Source organism: Pan paniscus, chromosome 10 (assembly GCF_029289425.2).
Source record: "Pan paniscus chromosome 10, NHGRI_mPanPan1-v2.0_pri, whole genome shotgun sequence".
Lineage (NCBI taxonomy): Eukaryota > Metazoa > Chordata > Mammalia > Primates > Hominidae > Pan > Pan paniscus.
In genome coordinates, this window is record NC_073259.2 from 29,638,967 (window position 1) to 29,656,675 (window position 17,709).

The following is a 17,709-nucleotide window of genomic DNA, read 5'->3' on the forward strand; positions in this document are numbered from 1 at the left end:
TTGATTTTTTAAAAAATATTGTTTACATGTTGAAATATTAATATTCAGATATTTTTATAGGAGGTTAAAATATATATAATTTTACCTGTTTTTATTAATGTGGTTATTGGACAATTTTTAATTACATATGGGGTCCCCTTTATATTTCCATTAGGCTACTCTGGATTAGGCCCTGTAGAGGCATTGTCTTACAGAAGGAAAATAGTCTAATAACCAAGGAAATAAGTCAAAGTATAAATACAGGACAATGCCTTTAGTTTCTAGAATGTTTAAAAACATCTAAGTCTTTTGCTCTTAAAAAAACTTTTATTGCTACATTTTTGGAATAAATTTTCTGCAGCCTTCACAGCCTGTTGCAAACATATTTTGGCAGTGTTGTCCCTTTGAGAAGCTATAAAAAGAGCCAATAATTCTCACTGATGGGAAGCATTCCTTTTTTGAGGCCTTCCAAAATGTCTGGAGTTCATTTGAAATCAAATTTAGTTAATCTGAATAATCAAGTTGTAAGACACTTTGTATAAAATAATTAGACCAACATTTTTCTCATGATTCGCAACAAACTCAAAGCAGTCCCAAAGGAGTTTTCAAAAAACATTTTGATCAATAACAGAATGGGTAGAATAAATATGCAACTTGCCAGGGGGATATACTATTATACAAGCCTTATAAGCCTTTATATTTTGTTTGAAGTTATTATAGTTATATTTGGATCTATGAGACAGACCAAAGTATGGGCTGTATAAAAGGTAATAGTGCTGTTGTCTCATGGGCAGGGTGGGGGGAAGAGAACTTTAGTATAGGTAGAAAAGGAAAATGAGACCAGCTGTGTTCTAGATTGTTTTTCCCTCATTCTCATAGATGCTGGTTGCCAACATTGACTTGGGTCCTACTATTTTGGACATTGCTGGCTACGACCTAAATAAGACACAGATGGATGGGATGTCCTTATTGCCCATTTTGGTAAGTATAGCGCCCTCAATCAGGCCTGAGCCAAGACCGCAATAAATTCTGGGTTGTGTAAAGACTTAAGCATTTAAATATTAAATAATACTATTAAATTTGGGGGCAGAAAATCTTGTGATGGGAAGGAGTTTTCTAAAATAAAATATTAGACCACATGTGAAATCGAGAGTTGTTTCCTCCCCTCTTTTGCTCTCCTCTAAGAACACCCACCATAAATAAAGAGAGGTTGGGAACACACTTGCAACATACATAAAAAAGAGTCATTAGTCCAAATACATGAGTTCTTAGCAAAGATTAATATCCCAGTGGGAAAATGGGCAAAAAAAGTGGCTGATCAACTTGCAGAAGAATTAAAAATGGCTAAAACAAACGCAAAAGGATTACTTCAGTGCTAATCACAGAAATGCTTTAACTGAAGGAGACCTCTCTCTGTGAACTGACAAAGATTTTTAAAATACCCAAGATTTCAGAAGTCTGAGAATTTGGAAACTACTTCATATACTTTTCATACAAGTGTAATCAGTATAACTTACCAAGAGTTTAGTTTAACAAGACATACCACTTCAGAGTACACATGTCAAAAACAGTCAGACAAGTTAACTTTTGCCTGTCTGGTGAGAGAAAAGTAGCATTTGGTCTTACTGTGCATCTGTTTGTTTAATAATGAGGTGAATTATTTTTTAACAGCTTAATTCCCATACCATACAATTCACTCATTTAAAGTGTCGGCCGGGCGCGGTGGCTCACGCCTGTAATCCCAGCACTTTGGGAGGCCAAAGGTGGGTGGATCACCTGAAGTCAGGAGTTCGAGACCATCCTGGCCAACATGGTGAACCCCTGTCTCTACTAAAAATACAAAAAACAAGCTGGGCATGGTGGCGGGCATCTGTAATCCCAGCTACTCGGGAGGCTGAGGCAGAAGAATCACTTGAACCTGGGAGGTGGAGGTTGCAGTGAGCCGAAATTGCGCCATTGCACTCCAGCCTGGGCAACAAGTGAAACTCCATCTCAAAATAAATAAATAAATCTTTTTTTTAAAAGTATCCAATTCAATAGTTGTTGGTGTATTCAGAGTGGTACAACCATCATCATAATCTAAGAGCATTTTCATCACCCTAAACTCCCAGGCACATTAGTCACTCTAATAGGAGAAAACTGAAAATCCAAATATCTAGTAGAGAATTGATTAAATTGTGGTGCAGGGAATTGATTAGATCTGTTGCTCCCATTCCCACCACGAATCTTCTTTACGTCTGTATAGATTTGTTTGTTCTGAACTTTTCATATAAATGAAATTACATAATATGTGGCCTCTTGTAACTGGTTTTTTCACTGAGCATAGTGTTTTCAAGGATCATATCATTGTAACATGTGTCAGTACCTTGTTCTGTTTTACTGCCGAATAACATTCTGTGTGTGAATATATCACATTTTATTTATCCATTCATCAGATATTTGGGCTGTTTCCACTTTTTGGCTATTATGAATAATGCAGTTGTAATGGTTTTGTTTGTTTTTGAGATGGGGTCTTGCACTGTCACCCAGGCTGGAGTGCAGTGTTGCCAATCACAGCTCACTGCAGCCTCAGTCTCCTACGCTCAGAGGATCCTCCCACCTCAGCCTCCCCAGTAGCTAGGACTGCAGTTGCCGGCTACCACGTCTGGCTAATTTTTTTTTTTTTTTTAAATAGTAGAAATGAGGTCTCCCTACATTGCTCAGGCTGATCTCGAACTCCTGGGCTCAAGAGAACCTTGCTTGTTTTCCAAGATTTTAAGAAAAAAAAAAAAAATCCTCCCCCCTCAGCGAAAAAAAAAAAATCCTCCCCCCTCAGCCTCCCAAAGTGCTGAGATTACAGGTGTGAGCCAATACTTGCTATTATCTGTCTTTGTGATTATATTGTAGTAGGTGTGAAGTAGTATCTCATTGTGGTTTTGATTTGTATTTCCCTGCTGACTATTGGTGGTTAGCATTTCATCATGTGTTTGTCAGCCATTTGTATAGCTTCTTTGGAGATGTGTTCATATTTGGATCCTTTGCCCAGTTTTTTTTTTATTGTGTTATTGATCAGGGAATCACTTTTCATTTATGCCTTTTTGTGTTTCTTCCTTTGAGAAATGCCTCTGCATTTTTGCGTATCATAGTCTCCTTATTATGACTTGTCTTTTCCATGTATTAAGATATGGGAGCCAGGTGCAGTGGCTCACACCTGTAATCCCAGCAATTTGGGAGGCTAAGGCAGGCTGATCTCTTGAGTCCAGGAGTTCAAGACCAGCCTGGGCAACATGGCAAGACCCAGTCTCTACAAAAAATACAGAAAATTAGCCAGGCATGATGGTGTGCATCTGTAGTCCCAACTACTTGGAAGGCTGAGGTAGCAGGATCGCTTGAGCCAAGCAGGTGGAGGTTGTAGTGAGCAGAGATCACACCACTGCACTCCAAGAATTGAATGTATATATTGTTTCTTTTAATGTTTAGTGTCCTTTGTGTATTTATAAAGATGTTTCTAAACTTTGAAGCCAGAAAGCTATTCTCCTATATTTTCTCCTAAAAGTTTTATAGCTCTGCCTCTTACATCCAAGTCCTTGATGTATCTAAAATTTATTTTCTTGTAAGATAGGAGTCAGGGATTCAGTTTCTTTTTTTTTTTTTCTCTATAGATACTCAGTTGTCTTTTTTTGCTCCACGAATCTGTCCATCCCTGTGCCAATATGATTTTGTCTTATAAAGCTGTGTAACTAAATCTCAATTTGCATAGGCATACCTTATTGCAATAGGCTTGTTGTCCTCATGGGGATCCTAGCCCCTGTCTTCCACATACATAAACTTTAGAATCAGCTTTTCAGATTATCTGAAAAATGTTGGCTTTTGGTTGGAATTGCATTTAACCTATAGATCAGTTAGAGGAAATTTTACATCTTTTAACTTTTCATACAAGTCTTATACTTTGTACCTTATTAAGTTTATTTCTTTTTTTTTTTTTGAGACAGAGTCTAGCTCTGTCGCCCAGGTTGGAGTGCAGTGGCGCGATCTCAGCTCACTGCAAGCTCCGCCTCCCTGGTTCACGCCATTCTCCTGGCTCAGCCTCCCGAGTAGCTGGGACTACAGGCACCTGCCACCAGGCCCGGCTAATTTTTTGTATTTTTAGTAGAGTCGGGGTTTCACCGTGTTAACCAGGATGGTCTCGATCTCCCGACCTCGTGATCCCCCCTTCTTGGCCTCCTAAAGTGCTGGGATTACAGGCATGAGCTACTGCACCTGGCATTAAGTTTATTTCTAATTAGAAAAAAAAACTGATTCACTCTAGGGGTAAAAATTATTATGTTGTGTATAATTTCTCTGCATAGTTCTCTAAGTGCCACTTAAGATGTGGTTCTTTTCCTTGTTCATGTTTTGTTTTTGGAGGCTATTCCGATGAAATACTGATGTATTAGAACAGTTAATTAGCCATGTGTGGCTATTTGAATTAAAAATGAAATTCAGTTCTTCGGTTGCACTAGCTGCACATCATGTGCTCAGTAGCCGTCATATTGAACAGCAAAGATCGAGAACGTTTCAGCCAGAAAGTTCTGCTGGACTAGCAGTTGGCAGACTACAACCTGTGGGCCAAATCTAGCGCACCCCCATTTCTGTAAATAAAGTTATATCAGAATACAGCCACACTCATTCATTTATGTATTGTTGATGGCTGCTTCCCTGCTACCTGAGTAGATGTGACAGAGATTGTATAGCCAGGAGCCTAAGTATTTACTCTGTGGCCTTTTACAAAAAAAGTTTAACAACTCCTACAGACCATGAGTCTCAAACTTGGTCAGACATCAGAATCACTCGGAAACTAAAATACTAATGCCTGGGCCTCACCCCTAGAGATTCTGATTTAATTGGCATGAGATAGAATCCCTTGGGATTTTTCAAGTTTCCCTGGTGATTTTAATATGCAGCAAAGTTCAGGAACCACTGATCTAGACTTCTCAGGTGCTCTTTTCTCCTCTGGACACTTTGACATTCAAGGGTGGGATTTTGAAGTTCACTCAATTCTGACAGTTCACTCAATTCCACCTTCTGGCTTCCATGGCTCAGGTTCGGCAGCATCATGAGGTTTGTTTGTTTGTTTTTTCCGAGACAGAGTCTCACTCTGTCACCTAGGCTGGGGTGCAGTGGTGCAATCTCGGCTCACCACAACCTCTGCCGTCCGGGTTCAAGCAATTATCCTGCCTCAGCCTCCCAAGTAGCTGGGACCACAGGTGTGTGCCACCATGCCCAGCTAGTTTTTTGGTATTTTTTAGTAGAGACGGGGTTTCACCATGTTGGCCGGGCTAGTCTCGAACTCCTGACCTCAGGTGATCCGCCCACCTCGGCCTCACGAAGTGCTGGGATTACAGGCGTGAGCCACCACGCCCAGCCGGCATGAGCTTTTTAAGTCTCCAGTGACTCATGATTTCTGAGATCCTGAGCCGCACAGGATTGTTCAAGTTTCATTGTAGAACAACAAGTTAGGAAATAATTCCTATCTCTAACTCCCCCTTTTCAGGTGGCTGCGGCATTCAAGGCCTTGCACAAGCCGTTACCCATTCCCCACTGTACTCACCCACATTTAGCATTCTTTAGAGCAGTGATTCTCAAACAGGCATTCCCCAGAATTGCCTGTGGGACTTGCTAAAACCCAGGTTGCTGTCTACCTACGTTAGGAACTAAGAATTTGCATTTCTGACAAGTTTCCAGGTGATGCTGCTTGTCCTGGGAACCACATTTTAAGAACCACTTTTTTAGAGCAGTGCTGCTCAGATTTTTACTATGCGTGGAAATCACCAAGAGTTCTTACAAAATGCAGGCTTTGGCTTATTAGAGCTAGAGTAGGACCTGAGATTCTGCATTTCACCAAGCTCCCAACCAGACTTTGACCATTTTAAGAGCAGCTTCTAACCTGGTCTTCCTGTCTTTCCACTTTTTGACTGTTATGAATAATGCAGTTTCTGTCTCTAGATTCTGCCACTAAGCTGACTTTTCTAAATCACTGCCTTGATTGTGTTACCTCCCTGCTCAAAAACCTCCTATGATTTCCCATCACCTGCTGTTCTTCATAGGACAAGCCTGGGCAGCATGATGTTCAGGGCCTTTTCCTGTGTGGTACCAGCCTGCCTCTCCACCCTCACTGTGCACTGCTTCCTTGTCTGAAAGCTGGGTTTCAGGAAGCCACACATCTAAGTGGTCTGCGTTCAACCTATATTCATGCTCTTTGAATCTAAAACTTGCTCCCGTTCCTAGATTATTTCTCCTTTCACCATTTGTGTCTTAAACTTGCTGCTTTCAAATGCTGCCACTTCTTTCCTTCCACACCATGAATGTACATTGAAGAGTGAGTGAATTAATGTGCTATACCTTCATTCTGACCATCAAGAGGTGCTTTGAACCTGTTACAGTCTTTAGCACACAAGTCTGTGGAATATTTCTTCATTGTCCTTGTGTCTATTAGGTTATAAGTTTCTTAGTCTGAGCTTAAAACAGTTCTTACATAGAGCATATGACAGTATTATTTATTCTAGTCTGGACTTTCAGCAACTTGCACTGTGACTTTGATTCTTGCTTAGCTACCTTGTCAGGTTCCATTCCTGACCTGATTCACAGAAGTAGCCTTGGGAAGAAACTATTAAATTTTCAAAGCATTTGACCATCATTTGTAAAGGCCCTTAAGTACCAAACATACTGCTCAGTAGCTTTCATATGTACCTGTTTTAGTCATTCCCTTTAGTTACTGAATGAACAGTCCAATTACTTTTGACTCCCAAGTCCCCTTTAGCAGTCAATTACTTTGTGATCTTTATCATAGTCTATGTGCATTACAGAAATCCCGCTTGCTCTTCTTTCTAGAGAGGTGCCAGTAACTTGACCTGGCGATCAGATGTCCTGGTGGAATACCAAGGAGAAGGCCGTAACGTCACTGACCCAACATGCCCTTCCCTGAGTCCTGGCGTATCTGTGAGTAATAGCTTGAATCAACTTAGACAGCTTTCTCACTGACAACATGGCAAGGTGCTGGTTGCCATGTGTCAAATATTGAAACCTTTCATCTGAGTCCTGTTCCTTTGTCACTGACTGTGAGTGGTTTAGTAGATGGACAAAGGTAAATCCAGTGATCTTGGAAATGATGCTGCTGACCTGTCATCAGAATGTGCACTGTTAATCTTCCAATTTATGTAGCAAGTGCATGTATCCACCCGTGTTCTTATCAATTCCTCTTCCCTGTTTTCTACCCCTCCCAATAACAGTACCATTTTTTTTTAATTAGGGATAATGTTACTGAGGCATGCAGTAGAGAGATGTGGTTCCTGCCCGTAACCATGCCATTATGAGTGCCTCGCATTGGTGGCAGCCAGGCAGGTCACAAAGAGGGAAACAGCCATGTTGGCCTCACTTTGGAGAAGGGAAAATAGGCTTCCACTTGGAGTTGATTGATTCTTCTAACACCAAAGTGTTACAGTATAATGAACCAACCAAAAGTGCAATAACAGATCATATGGTAGACAAATTAGATTTAAGTCGTACCTGGTGATAAGAACACTCATAAATAACTTACTTGCACATGATTCCACAAAACTCATTTTAGCCTTCTCCTCCAACTTCTTAGGGTGACATTTCCTAGTAGCTCTTAGAAATGAGTCATTTGGGCTGGGCACTGTGGCGCACACCTGTAATCCTAGCACTTTGGGAGGCCAAGGCAGGTGGATCACCTGAAGTCAGGAGTTCGAGACCAGCCTGGCCAACATGCCGAAACCCCATCTCTACTACAAATACAAAAATTAGCCGGGCGTGGTGGTGCATGCCTGTGCTACTCAGGAGGCTGAGGAAGGATAATCGTGTGAACCCGGGAGGTGGAGGTTGCAGTGAGCTGAGATCGCACGACTGCACTCCAGCCTGCACGACAAGAGCAAAACTCCATCGCAAAAAAAAAAAAAGAAAGGAGTCATTTGAGTTGATTTCTTCTTGCCAACCCATACATTTTACAGGTGCCCATTTTAAGTAATTATTGTGAGGAGTTTAGCAGACAAGGATGGCAACAGTCTACAAATGGAACAACCCATATACCTTGATCAAGTTAGCCAAAGGAACAAAACCTCACATCTGTTTTTGAGTTACTGGCTTCCCCATGGAAGGTTTTCTAATTGCTGTCAAATTGCACGTCCGGCATGAGCCAAGCCGATTGCCCTTCTGGGCAACTAGGTATTTGTTACTATGGAAGAACTGTCTTCATTTAACTTTTGAAATATCCCTACAGCAATGCTTCCCAGACTGTGTATGTGAAGATGCTTATAACAATACCTATGCCTGTGTGAGGACAATGTCAGCATTGTGGAATTTGCAGTATTGCGAGTTTGATGACCAGGAGGTAAGAGGGACTTCTGCCTGCACTTCCCCCGCTCCTTTCTTGCTGGTGCTTTGTTGGCTGGACTTGGTGGCATAAGAGCAATTCCAAGGCTGCTCCCTAGGGAAGAGGTTGTGTTTCTTATCTGTGCTTCACTTTAGGTTTCCTTCAGTTGTAAGGCCATGTCTCACTTCTCTAATTGTAATCTTTCTGAATTGAGTTCTCTCCACTCCCACCACCACCCAAATATACACTTTAAATGCACAATTCATGTTTTCAGAATGATAAATGCTTTGTCTGTTAGCTTCCCTGGTAGATTGGGTGGAGCATTTTCTAGAAAGCTTACCAGCACCTGGTGTATTCGGAAACTCCTGTTCCCACCACAGCATAATCCAATGCTGCTGTAATAGATTAGAGTGGGGGTCAGAGGCCCAGGAGTCCATCCATGGAAGAAGGTGGTTTTTGGCCAACACAAGTTGGTATGGATTATCTGAAGGATCCCATGGACTCTAGTCCCTTGTGGTTTCTTACTGTTTATCAGCATATGCTCACCTGCCCCATCTGGCAACCCTCATCTGACCATCTGGAACAGATGCCCATCTGTGTTTCTCAGAAATGGACTCATTCTCCACTCCATTTGCAGCTGATAAGCACTTTGGACAACAAGCAAGAGAGCTTTCCTCAAACTCAGTTCCTGTTCCCTGCTCCCCCATAATGTTTATCAGTTTGATAACTACTTTATAAGTGATTGTGTGAGTGAGGGCAGCTACCTGAAGCCATTATAGGCAAAATTACCTACCATCTTTCTAGCCTCACATTTGACTCCAATTTGGAGAACAGCATACAGATTATAGAGGGAAAAGTACTGCGTTAGACCTGTCTTATTTTAGAAATAATAATTAGTATTGTGTCCTTCCCCAATATATCCACAATTACTTTTTAAAATAGGAAAACTTAACATTTCTATAACACAGGCAAGAGTACTTTCATATCATTCTCATTTGAACTTCACAATTCTAGGGCAAAAATCACCTTTAAATGTTCGCTCTCACTTTAGTAACTTTATTGCCAAGTCTTGTTTCTGCGACCTTGCCATTGGAGGCTCCTGCTTTCTGTTCTAATTACAGAAGATAATGCATTTCTTCCCCATACCCTCTCTTGCCTCTGCCTGAAGGCACAGGGTGTGCAGGGGCCCCTTTTTAGCATGTGGCTAGAGACCCGAAGCAACTGAACCCGCAGAACAGATGTTCCCTCATCTCAAGGAAGCAGTGAGCTCTTTGAGGATCTTGAAAACAGATTGAGAGTCTCCAGGGCCTTGATTTTTTTTTTTTTAAATCTACCTCCTCCCTTCCCCTTTAGAAATAAGTCATGTTAAGAGTATTTCTTCACGGCTGACCTTTGCTCTTTTCTTTCCTCCATTCTTTCACGTCTTCTAGGTGTTTGTAGAAGTCTATAATCTGACTGCAGACCCAGACCAGATCACTAACATTGCTAAAACCATAGACCCAGAGCTTTTAGGAAAGATGAACTATCGGTTAATGATGTTACAGTCCTGTTCTGGGCCAACCTGTCGCACTCCAGGGGTTTTTGACCCCGGGTAAGTTTCCTTTCTCTTATTTACTTGGCCAAGTTTTTTCTAGTAGACATGCTGTTCTTGAAGGCAAAGGGAGCCCTTTTTGCTGTGAGATGATGATTCCTCTGCTTTAGAGGGAATACTGTGTTCTAATTGCATCAGCCCGTTGTGCTGGGAAAATCAAGCTTTTGAAACTTTTGTTCTCCACTGCCAGTTGGTACTTTAGCCAGAGGTACAGCCCTGCTCCCCACCAAACATGGGGCTCTTGTTATTTTCGTGCTGTGATTATTGTCATGGTACCACTTGTTTGCATTGGTGACACTTGGGGCTTCTTTAAGTAAGCTGCGACCCACTGCTGCCCTGTTCCCCTGTTCCCTAGAGCTTGCAAGAGTATATGCCTTCATTTCATTTCTCAGAAACCCCTACTACAGAAACTTGAATGTTTGCTGGTGAATTTAATATATTAAACACACAATGAAAATAGAAGGTGTAAACTCAGATGTTGAAATATATAAGCCCATTGCACGATATGGAGGTATAAAGGATGTTTAGCTATCACCTGCTAAGTCAGATTTGTTCCCCACACGGTCCTTCTTAGTAACTTTTCAGCAGTAACACTGGGTGTCAGTACACCATGCGTTTGAGCTGCTGGTGGCAGGAAGCTTGTCATTTATCTTTTGCTTGAAGATCATGAAGTTTAAAAATCAAACTTTCACTGGGAAAGGAATATTTTAGTTCCTACCTTCAGACTGTAAGAGAGGGAAGAATGATGTCCTAAGCTGATGGAGAGTTATCACTTAATTTTTTAGCCGTCTTTGTATTAAATTTTATCTTTAGTCCAAATTAGAGACAAATGAATGTGAATGAGTAGAAAAACTCGATGATAGACTGTTCATTGTTTGCTTTTAAATAATGTATATAGTGCCAAAGTGGCATGGACACCAGTAAACTAAAGCCAGGTAACAATATAAAAAGATAATATTTATTATTTTATATCACTTAAATGAAATAACTGTTTTTATATGGATAATCCCATTAGTACAATAAGAATGGTCAAGAATTTTGACCATTGGTCTTTCCTTTGGTCTTTCCTCCAAGTTAGTGAAATAGATCCTAGCTTGGTACCAGTTACCTGAAATAGGAAGTCCAGTCCCTAAAATAAAAGCACAAGACTTCCAGTTTACATGTGCTGACTTTGCAATTTCCAACAGTTACTTAGCTCAGAATGTTCTTTTAAACCAAATTAAGTTAGATGTCGATAGCAGTTAATGTTTTTTAACCATGTACTCCCTGGCTGACTCTGGGAACTTAAAGCCAGCATCTGATTAAATCTTAAATGGAGGGTCAAGGGACTGGACCTCTTAGATTATGATGTGTGGCCAAACAGTCCCTGACCATGCCACTGCTAGGACATGGACCTGCCAGGCTGGCATCTGGTTGGCCAATGCAAGGTAGATGGAGCCAGCTGTCTGTTTCTTCTGAACATCTGGCTCTAAGTGTTAGAATTCATAGAATTTCCACACAGCCCTTAGAGCCCAAACAGGTAAATTTCAAATGAGGAAATTGAGCTTGCAGTTGTGATTTGCCCAAGGGTCACCCTATAAGGAAGTGAATACATTATTTCCTAAGCAAGTTTTGTTTGGTTTTTAACAAATTGTCTTCCTCACATTTTAGAAGCTTATAACTAAAGTGCTAGATGCTGGCTTTGCTGATGTTAGCCTGAACTACTTAAACTTAACCTGATTTTCTGTTTTAAATTCCTTAGCCCTGATTATTCCTTTCCTATCAAACATTTGGGCCTGTTAGCCTGAACTACTTAAACTTAACCTGATTTTCTGTTTTAAATTCCTTAGCCCTGATTATTCCTTTCCTATCAAACATTTGGGCCTGTTGAGTCCTCCAAAATGGGGTCATCAGACCAGATCCTGTGAGCCCAATCTAGCCCCACCTGCTGGAACACAGCCTCACACATTCCTTTACCTGGTTTTGGCTGCTTGTGTGCTTCAGCAGCAAAGGAGAATGGTTGGGACAGAGACTCTATGGCTCCCATACCCTAAAATATTTATTATCTGGCCCTTTACAAAAAATCTTGGTCAATTGCAGTTCTAAAATGCAGTAGTCCCCCCTTATCCACAGAGGATCTATTCCAGAACCCACAGTGGATGCGTGAAGCCTCAAGGATAGTGCCAGGCCCAGTTGCCATCAGTCGGAAGATGTTTCTGTTCATGTCTTCTACCCACAAATTTTATGCCTTTTCCGTCTTAACTAAGCTTTTGTCATGCACTGTGGCCCTAACTTTTGCAGTTTAAGGTGTGGCAGCAAAACTAGAATTCGTTTTTCCTTCTTCATGATTTCACAGATAGAAGATTCATTCCTGGCTGGGCGCGGTGGCTCACATTTGTAATCCCAGCACTTCGGGAGACCAAGGCGGGCAGATCACATGAGCCCAGGAGTTCTAGACCAGCCTGGGCAACATGGTGAAATTCTTGTCTCTACAAAAAAAAAAAAAAAATTAGTCAGGTGTGGTGGCGCACGCCAGTGTTCCCAGCTACTCTGGAGGCTAAGACAGGAGAATCACTTGAGCCCGAGAGGTGGAGGTTGCAGTGAGCTGAAATTGTGCCACTGCACTCCAGCCTGGGCGACAGACTGACTCTGTCCCCCTGCCAGCGCCCCGACCAAAAATGACTCATGTTTATGGTGAGGCTCTTGTAGGTCTTAGCAGTCTTGCTGTATGATTTTTTCTTTCCTTATTAAGTCAAGAGCGTTCACTTTTTCACTTAAAGGCAGCACTTTATGGCTTCTCTTTGGCATTTCTGAATTGGCAGCACCACTACTCTTGTGGTTTGGAGCCATTATTAAATAAAATCAGGGTGACTTGAACACAAGCACTGTAATAATGTAACAGTTGATCCACCCCTACTCCCTCAAAAGAAAAAAATCTCAAATCTTGCTGCCTTCTGACACCTTTCAAGATTAACCTACTTGTTTTTCTCCTCTTGACTTGCACTGTGTGACTTTGTGTGTGCTGACTGGTGATAGAAATGTTCGGAACTGTCGAGGGCTCATGTTTTGTACCATAGACTTTCTCACTAGAGTCCCTTCTGGTGATTTGTTTCTTTTACACCCCTTCCTGCTATCCTTTCCACTGAATAATATTCTGAGTGAGAAGCTAGTGAGAGCTAATGTTACATTTGGTTTTTCCTCCCCAGATACAGGTTTGACCCCCGTCTCATGTTCAGCAATCGCGGCAGTGTCAGGACTCGAAGATTTTCCAAACATCTTCTGTAGCGACCTCACACAGCCTCTGCAGATGGATCCCTGCACGCCTCTTTCTGATGAAGTGATTGTAGTAGGTGTCTGTAGCTAGTCTTCAAGACCACACCTGGAAGAGTTTCTGGGCTGGCTTTAAGTCCTGTTTGAAAAAGCAACCCAGTCAGCTGACTTCCTCGTGCAATGTGTTAAACTGTGAACTCTGCCCATGTGTCAGGAGTGGCTGTCTCTGGTCTCTTCCTTTAGCTGACAAGGACACTCCTGAGGTCTTTGTTCTCACTGTATTCTTTTTATCCTGGGGCCACAGTTCTTGATTATTCCTCTTGTGGTTAAAGACTGAATTTGTAAACCCATTCAGATAAATGGCAGTACTTTAGGACACACACAAACACACAGATACACCTTTTGATATGTAAGCTTGACCTAAAATCAAAGGACCTGTGTAGCATTTCAGATTGAGCACTTCACTATCAAAAATACTAACATCACATGGCTTGAAGAGTAACCATCAGAGCTGAATCATCCAAGTAAGAACAAGTACCATTGTTGATTGATAAGTAGAGATACATTTTTTTATGATGTTCATCACAGTGTGGTAAGGTTGCAAATTCAAAACATGTCACCCAAGCTCTGTTCATGTTTTTGTGAATTCTAGGCTGGTGCTGCACTGAAATAGAGCAGTAAGCTTGTGATAAAGGCCAATTCCAGGTAGCTCTTGAAGGTGACAGCCATCTACTTTCCAGTGGCTGCCAACCACAGGGAGTGCCAGTTAACACTGGAAGGATTAAGGCAAGGTCCCTTCTCTTGAGACTCCCCTCTGAGATCTGAAAAATGAAGTGGCTTAGGAACATCAGCAGTGAAGAACTGCCAAGAGTTGGTGAAGGTTGTCTCTTCCGAGGGCCTTCTGAAGACAGGGCTCTTGAACAGACAAGTGGAAGGGCTGTACCAGGGATAAAGGAAGGAAGTGCCTGTCCAGCAGGGAGCTTGAATTTAAGTTCCATGTATGAAGTTGTTGGCTCTATCTGCATTTTTCTGTCATTCTCTTCATTTGTTTTAAGGTGGAAAATTTTCTTACAGTTGATGCAAAGTATCAACTACTTTACCCTAACTTCTCCCCTTTTAGATGGGTTCTTCCTGAGTTTTGGAGTCTTGTATGATTATCAGTATTCCCCTGTCAAAATCAAATCTATTCAGGTTTCTTCACTGTTGAGAACACCTAAATGTTTTTATTTTTGAGAAGTGGGGACAGAGTCTCACTGTGTCACCCAGGCTGGAGTGCAATGGCATGATCTCAGCTCACTGCAACCTTCACCTCCTGGGTTCAAGCGATTCTCCTGCCTCCGCCTCCTGAGTAGCTGGGATTATAGGCACGCACCACCACGCCCGGCTAATTTTTTGTATTTTTAGTAGAGACAGAGTTTCACCATGTTGGCCAGGCTGGTCTTGAACTCCTGACCTTGTGATCCACCCACCTCGGCCTCCCAGAGTGCTGGGATTACAGGCATGAGCCACCACGCTTGGCTAAGAACACCTAAATTTTTATGTTTCTTGGCTCAAAAACCAGTTCCATTTCTAATGTTGTCCTCACAAGAAGGCTAATTGGTGGTGAGACAGCAGGGGAGGAGGAAGAGCTGTGGTTTGTAACTTGTTCAACTCAGGCAATAAGCGATTTTAGCTTTATTTAAAGTCTTCTGTCCAGCTTTAAGCACTTTGTAAGACATGGCTGAAAGTAGCTTTTCTATCAGAATTGCAGATAGTCATGTTGGGCTAACAGTCAACTGGATATCTTCCTTTACCTCACATGATCCCAGCAACTGTAGTGGTATCTAGAGGTGAAACAGGCAAGTGAAATGGACACCTCTGCTGTGAATGTTTTAGAGAAGGAAATTCAAAAAATGTTGTAACTGAAAGCACTGTTGAATATGGGTATCGGCTTTCTTTTTCACTTTGACTCTTAACATTATCAGTCAACTTCCACATTAATGAAAGTTGACCATAGTTATTTCCAAATAAAAAGAAACCAACTCTTACCAGGTCTTGGACTGTGATGTCATATTATTCAGTTTTATGCTTGTTCCTGAGCAGAACTCATAAGAGTGACATAGTCAGCTGCTGACGGCACCTCAGCCACGCCACTCTTACTCAGTTCAGTGGGTGTGCTTGCGTGGTAGGATGTGGTGCAGCCCTCTCTACGCTCTTCTATTTTTGGTATATTTCCTATCTAACCTTCAAATAGCTTCCAATTCTTTTTTTCTTGGACTGGCTTCATTCTGAATTTGTGCTAAAATAATCTTTCATAAAGAGACCTCAGTTTATAGCGTAACAGACTACACAATGCACTGATGTTTTCATAATGTTTAAGGGACCCACTGCAAGAAGCTTGCTGCCTCCTTTTAATTGTATTCATTTAGATTTTGATTTTCCATGTTAAGAAGGTGAGGTCCATGTTGGTGCCCTTCAGAGTAGAGAACCATGTAAACATTAGGAATGAACAGAGGCCTTAGGAATGAATAGAGAGTTTGCCTTATACAATTTCCTGTTACAAAGCTCTCCCTCTCATGCAAAGTAGGGAACACCTTTTGAGCATCTTTGAATTTGACAAATGGTGCTGTTGCAAACACTTTTTTTTTGAGATGAAGTCTCGCGGTTGTCACCCGGGCTGGAGTGCAGTGGCGTGATCTCGGCTCACTGCAACTTCCACCTCCTGGGTTCCAGCAGTTCTCCTGCCTCAGCCTCCCAAGTAGCTGAGATTACAGGCGCCTGCCACCCCACCTGGCTGATTTTTGTAATTTTAGTAGAGACGGGGTTTCACCATGTTGGCCAGGCTGATTAACTCCTGACCTCAGGTGATCCACCTTTCTCGGCCTCCCAAAGTGCTGGGATTACAGGTGTGAGCCACCGTGCCCGGCCTGCAAACACATTTTAATTGACAACACTAGGGCTGTTGTACAAAATTGTAATGATAGCCATGGAAGTTTTACCTTATTCTGTGAGAAGTGTTCTTAAACTTATTGTCTAAACTAAGGTTTAGTGCTTTTTTAAAGGAAAGTTGTCCCAGGATTCATCCTAAAGAAAGCAAAAGTTAATTCAACTGATCCACCAATGGAATTAGATGGGTAGAGTTGGGTTCTTGAGTTTTACCACCACTTAGTTCCCACTGAATTTTGTAACTTCCTGTGTTTGCATCCTCTGTTCCTATTCTGCCCTTGCTCTGTGTCATCTCAGTCATTTGACTTAGAAAGTGCCCTTCAAAAGGACCCTGTTCACTGCTGCACTTTTCAATGAATTAAAATTTATTTCTGTTCTAGTGGGAATGTGTCCTTTGTTTTAGTTCACAAGTAGTAATTTTGACAAGATGCTTTCTTCTGATGCAGTTTGTTTTAATCACTCACCTAGTACTGGAAATGGGCTTTCTAGTCAGATCCTATAGTCTCTATCTGTATAGCTCTTACATACATGGCCCCTACTGATAACCCCTGAATGAAGCACCAGTAGAAAATATTTCCTGATAAATCTGTATGTATTTACAGCTTTGGAGAAAAAGTCTTATCTTGGCTGGCTTTCAAACAGACTAAGCTCGCCTTCAAAGGTGCTTTGCCATGTGATCCATTGCTCTAGATGAGGAATGACTTCTTACGGGGTCAACAAACTTCTTAAAGGGATAGACGGCCAGTATTTTAGGCTGCCAGGCCATGTGTTCACTGTCACAGCTATTTACCTCTGCTGTTATAACACAAAAGTAGCCATAGACAATGGATAAGTGTGTGGCTGTGTTCCAATACAATTTTATTTTCAAAAACAAGTAGGTCATAATTTGCCAACCCCAGAGCTTATAGGTTGCCTCATATCTTAGCAGTTCTGAAGACCACATAGAAAACAATGCTAGACACATAAAATTGCCAGATTACTATCAGAAAAACAGGTGATTTGGGCCAGGGGCAATGGTTCACGCCTTTAATCTCGGCATTTTGAGACCCCAGCAGGAGGATCACTCGAGCTCTGGAGTTGGAAGACCAGCCTGGGCAACATAGCGAGATTCTGTCACTATAAAAAATATTTAAATTGTAAAACTGAAAAATAATAGGGGATTTGGATATATCACAATTTTAAGGTCATTTATTAGGGTCTGGGATTTGTACCCTTCTTGCAAGCTAATTAAGTAGGTCTGTTATTTCATGAGACTCCTGGGATAAAGACAAAGGACTGTAGTACAGCACAGCAAGCAGTAAGAGCCTGTCAGTTCACACTTAACAAACACCCAAGTCCTACAGGTATGATGCAAAGGGCCCAGAGGGATGCCTGCACATGCAGTGGGTTTTGTTACAGGAAAAGAACATTAGGCTTGGGGAGGCTTCGTCCAGGCTGGAGTGCAGTGGCGCAGTCTTGGCTCATTGCAACCTCCGCCTCCTGAGTTCAAGCGATTCTCGTGCTTCAGCCTCCTGAGTAGCTGGGATTACAGGCACACACCACCACACCTGGCTAATTTTTGTATTTTAGTAAAGATAGGGTTTTGCCATGTTGGCCAGGCTGATCTCAAACTCCTGAC

The 17,709-nt window shown here is 41.8% G+C and overlaps 1 protein-coding gene across 1 annotated transcript in view; it reads left to right on the forward strand.

The window, feature by feature from the left end:
* The window catches only part of GNS (glucosamine (N-acetyl)-6-sulfatase), a 45,936-nt gene extending 29,466 nt beyond the window's left edge, over positions 1-16,470 (forward strand). Inside the window, exons 10-14 of the mRNA XM_003824800.5 lie at positions 859-960; positions 6,829-6,936; positions 8,234-8,344; positions 9,757-9,917; positions 13,103-16,470. Of these exons, the coding sequence (XP_003824848.1) occupies positions 859-960; positions 6,829-6,936; positions 8,234-8,344; positions 9,757-9,917; positions 13,103-13,181 (561 nt within the window). The 3' untranslated portion in view covers positions 13,182-16,470. The remainder of the gene's footprint in view (positions 1-858; positions 961-6,828; positions 6,937-8,233; positions 8,345-9,756; positions 9,918-13,102) is intronic.
* Positions 16,471-17,709: the final 1,239 nt, after the last annotated feature.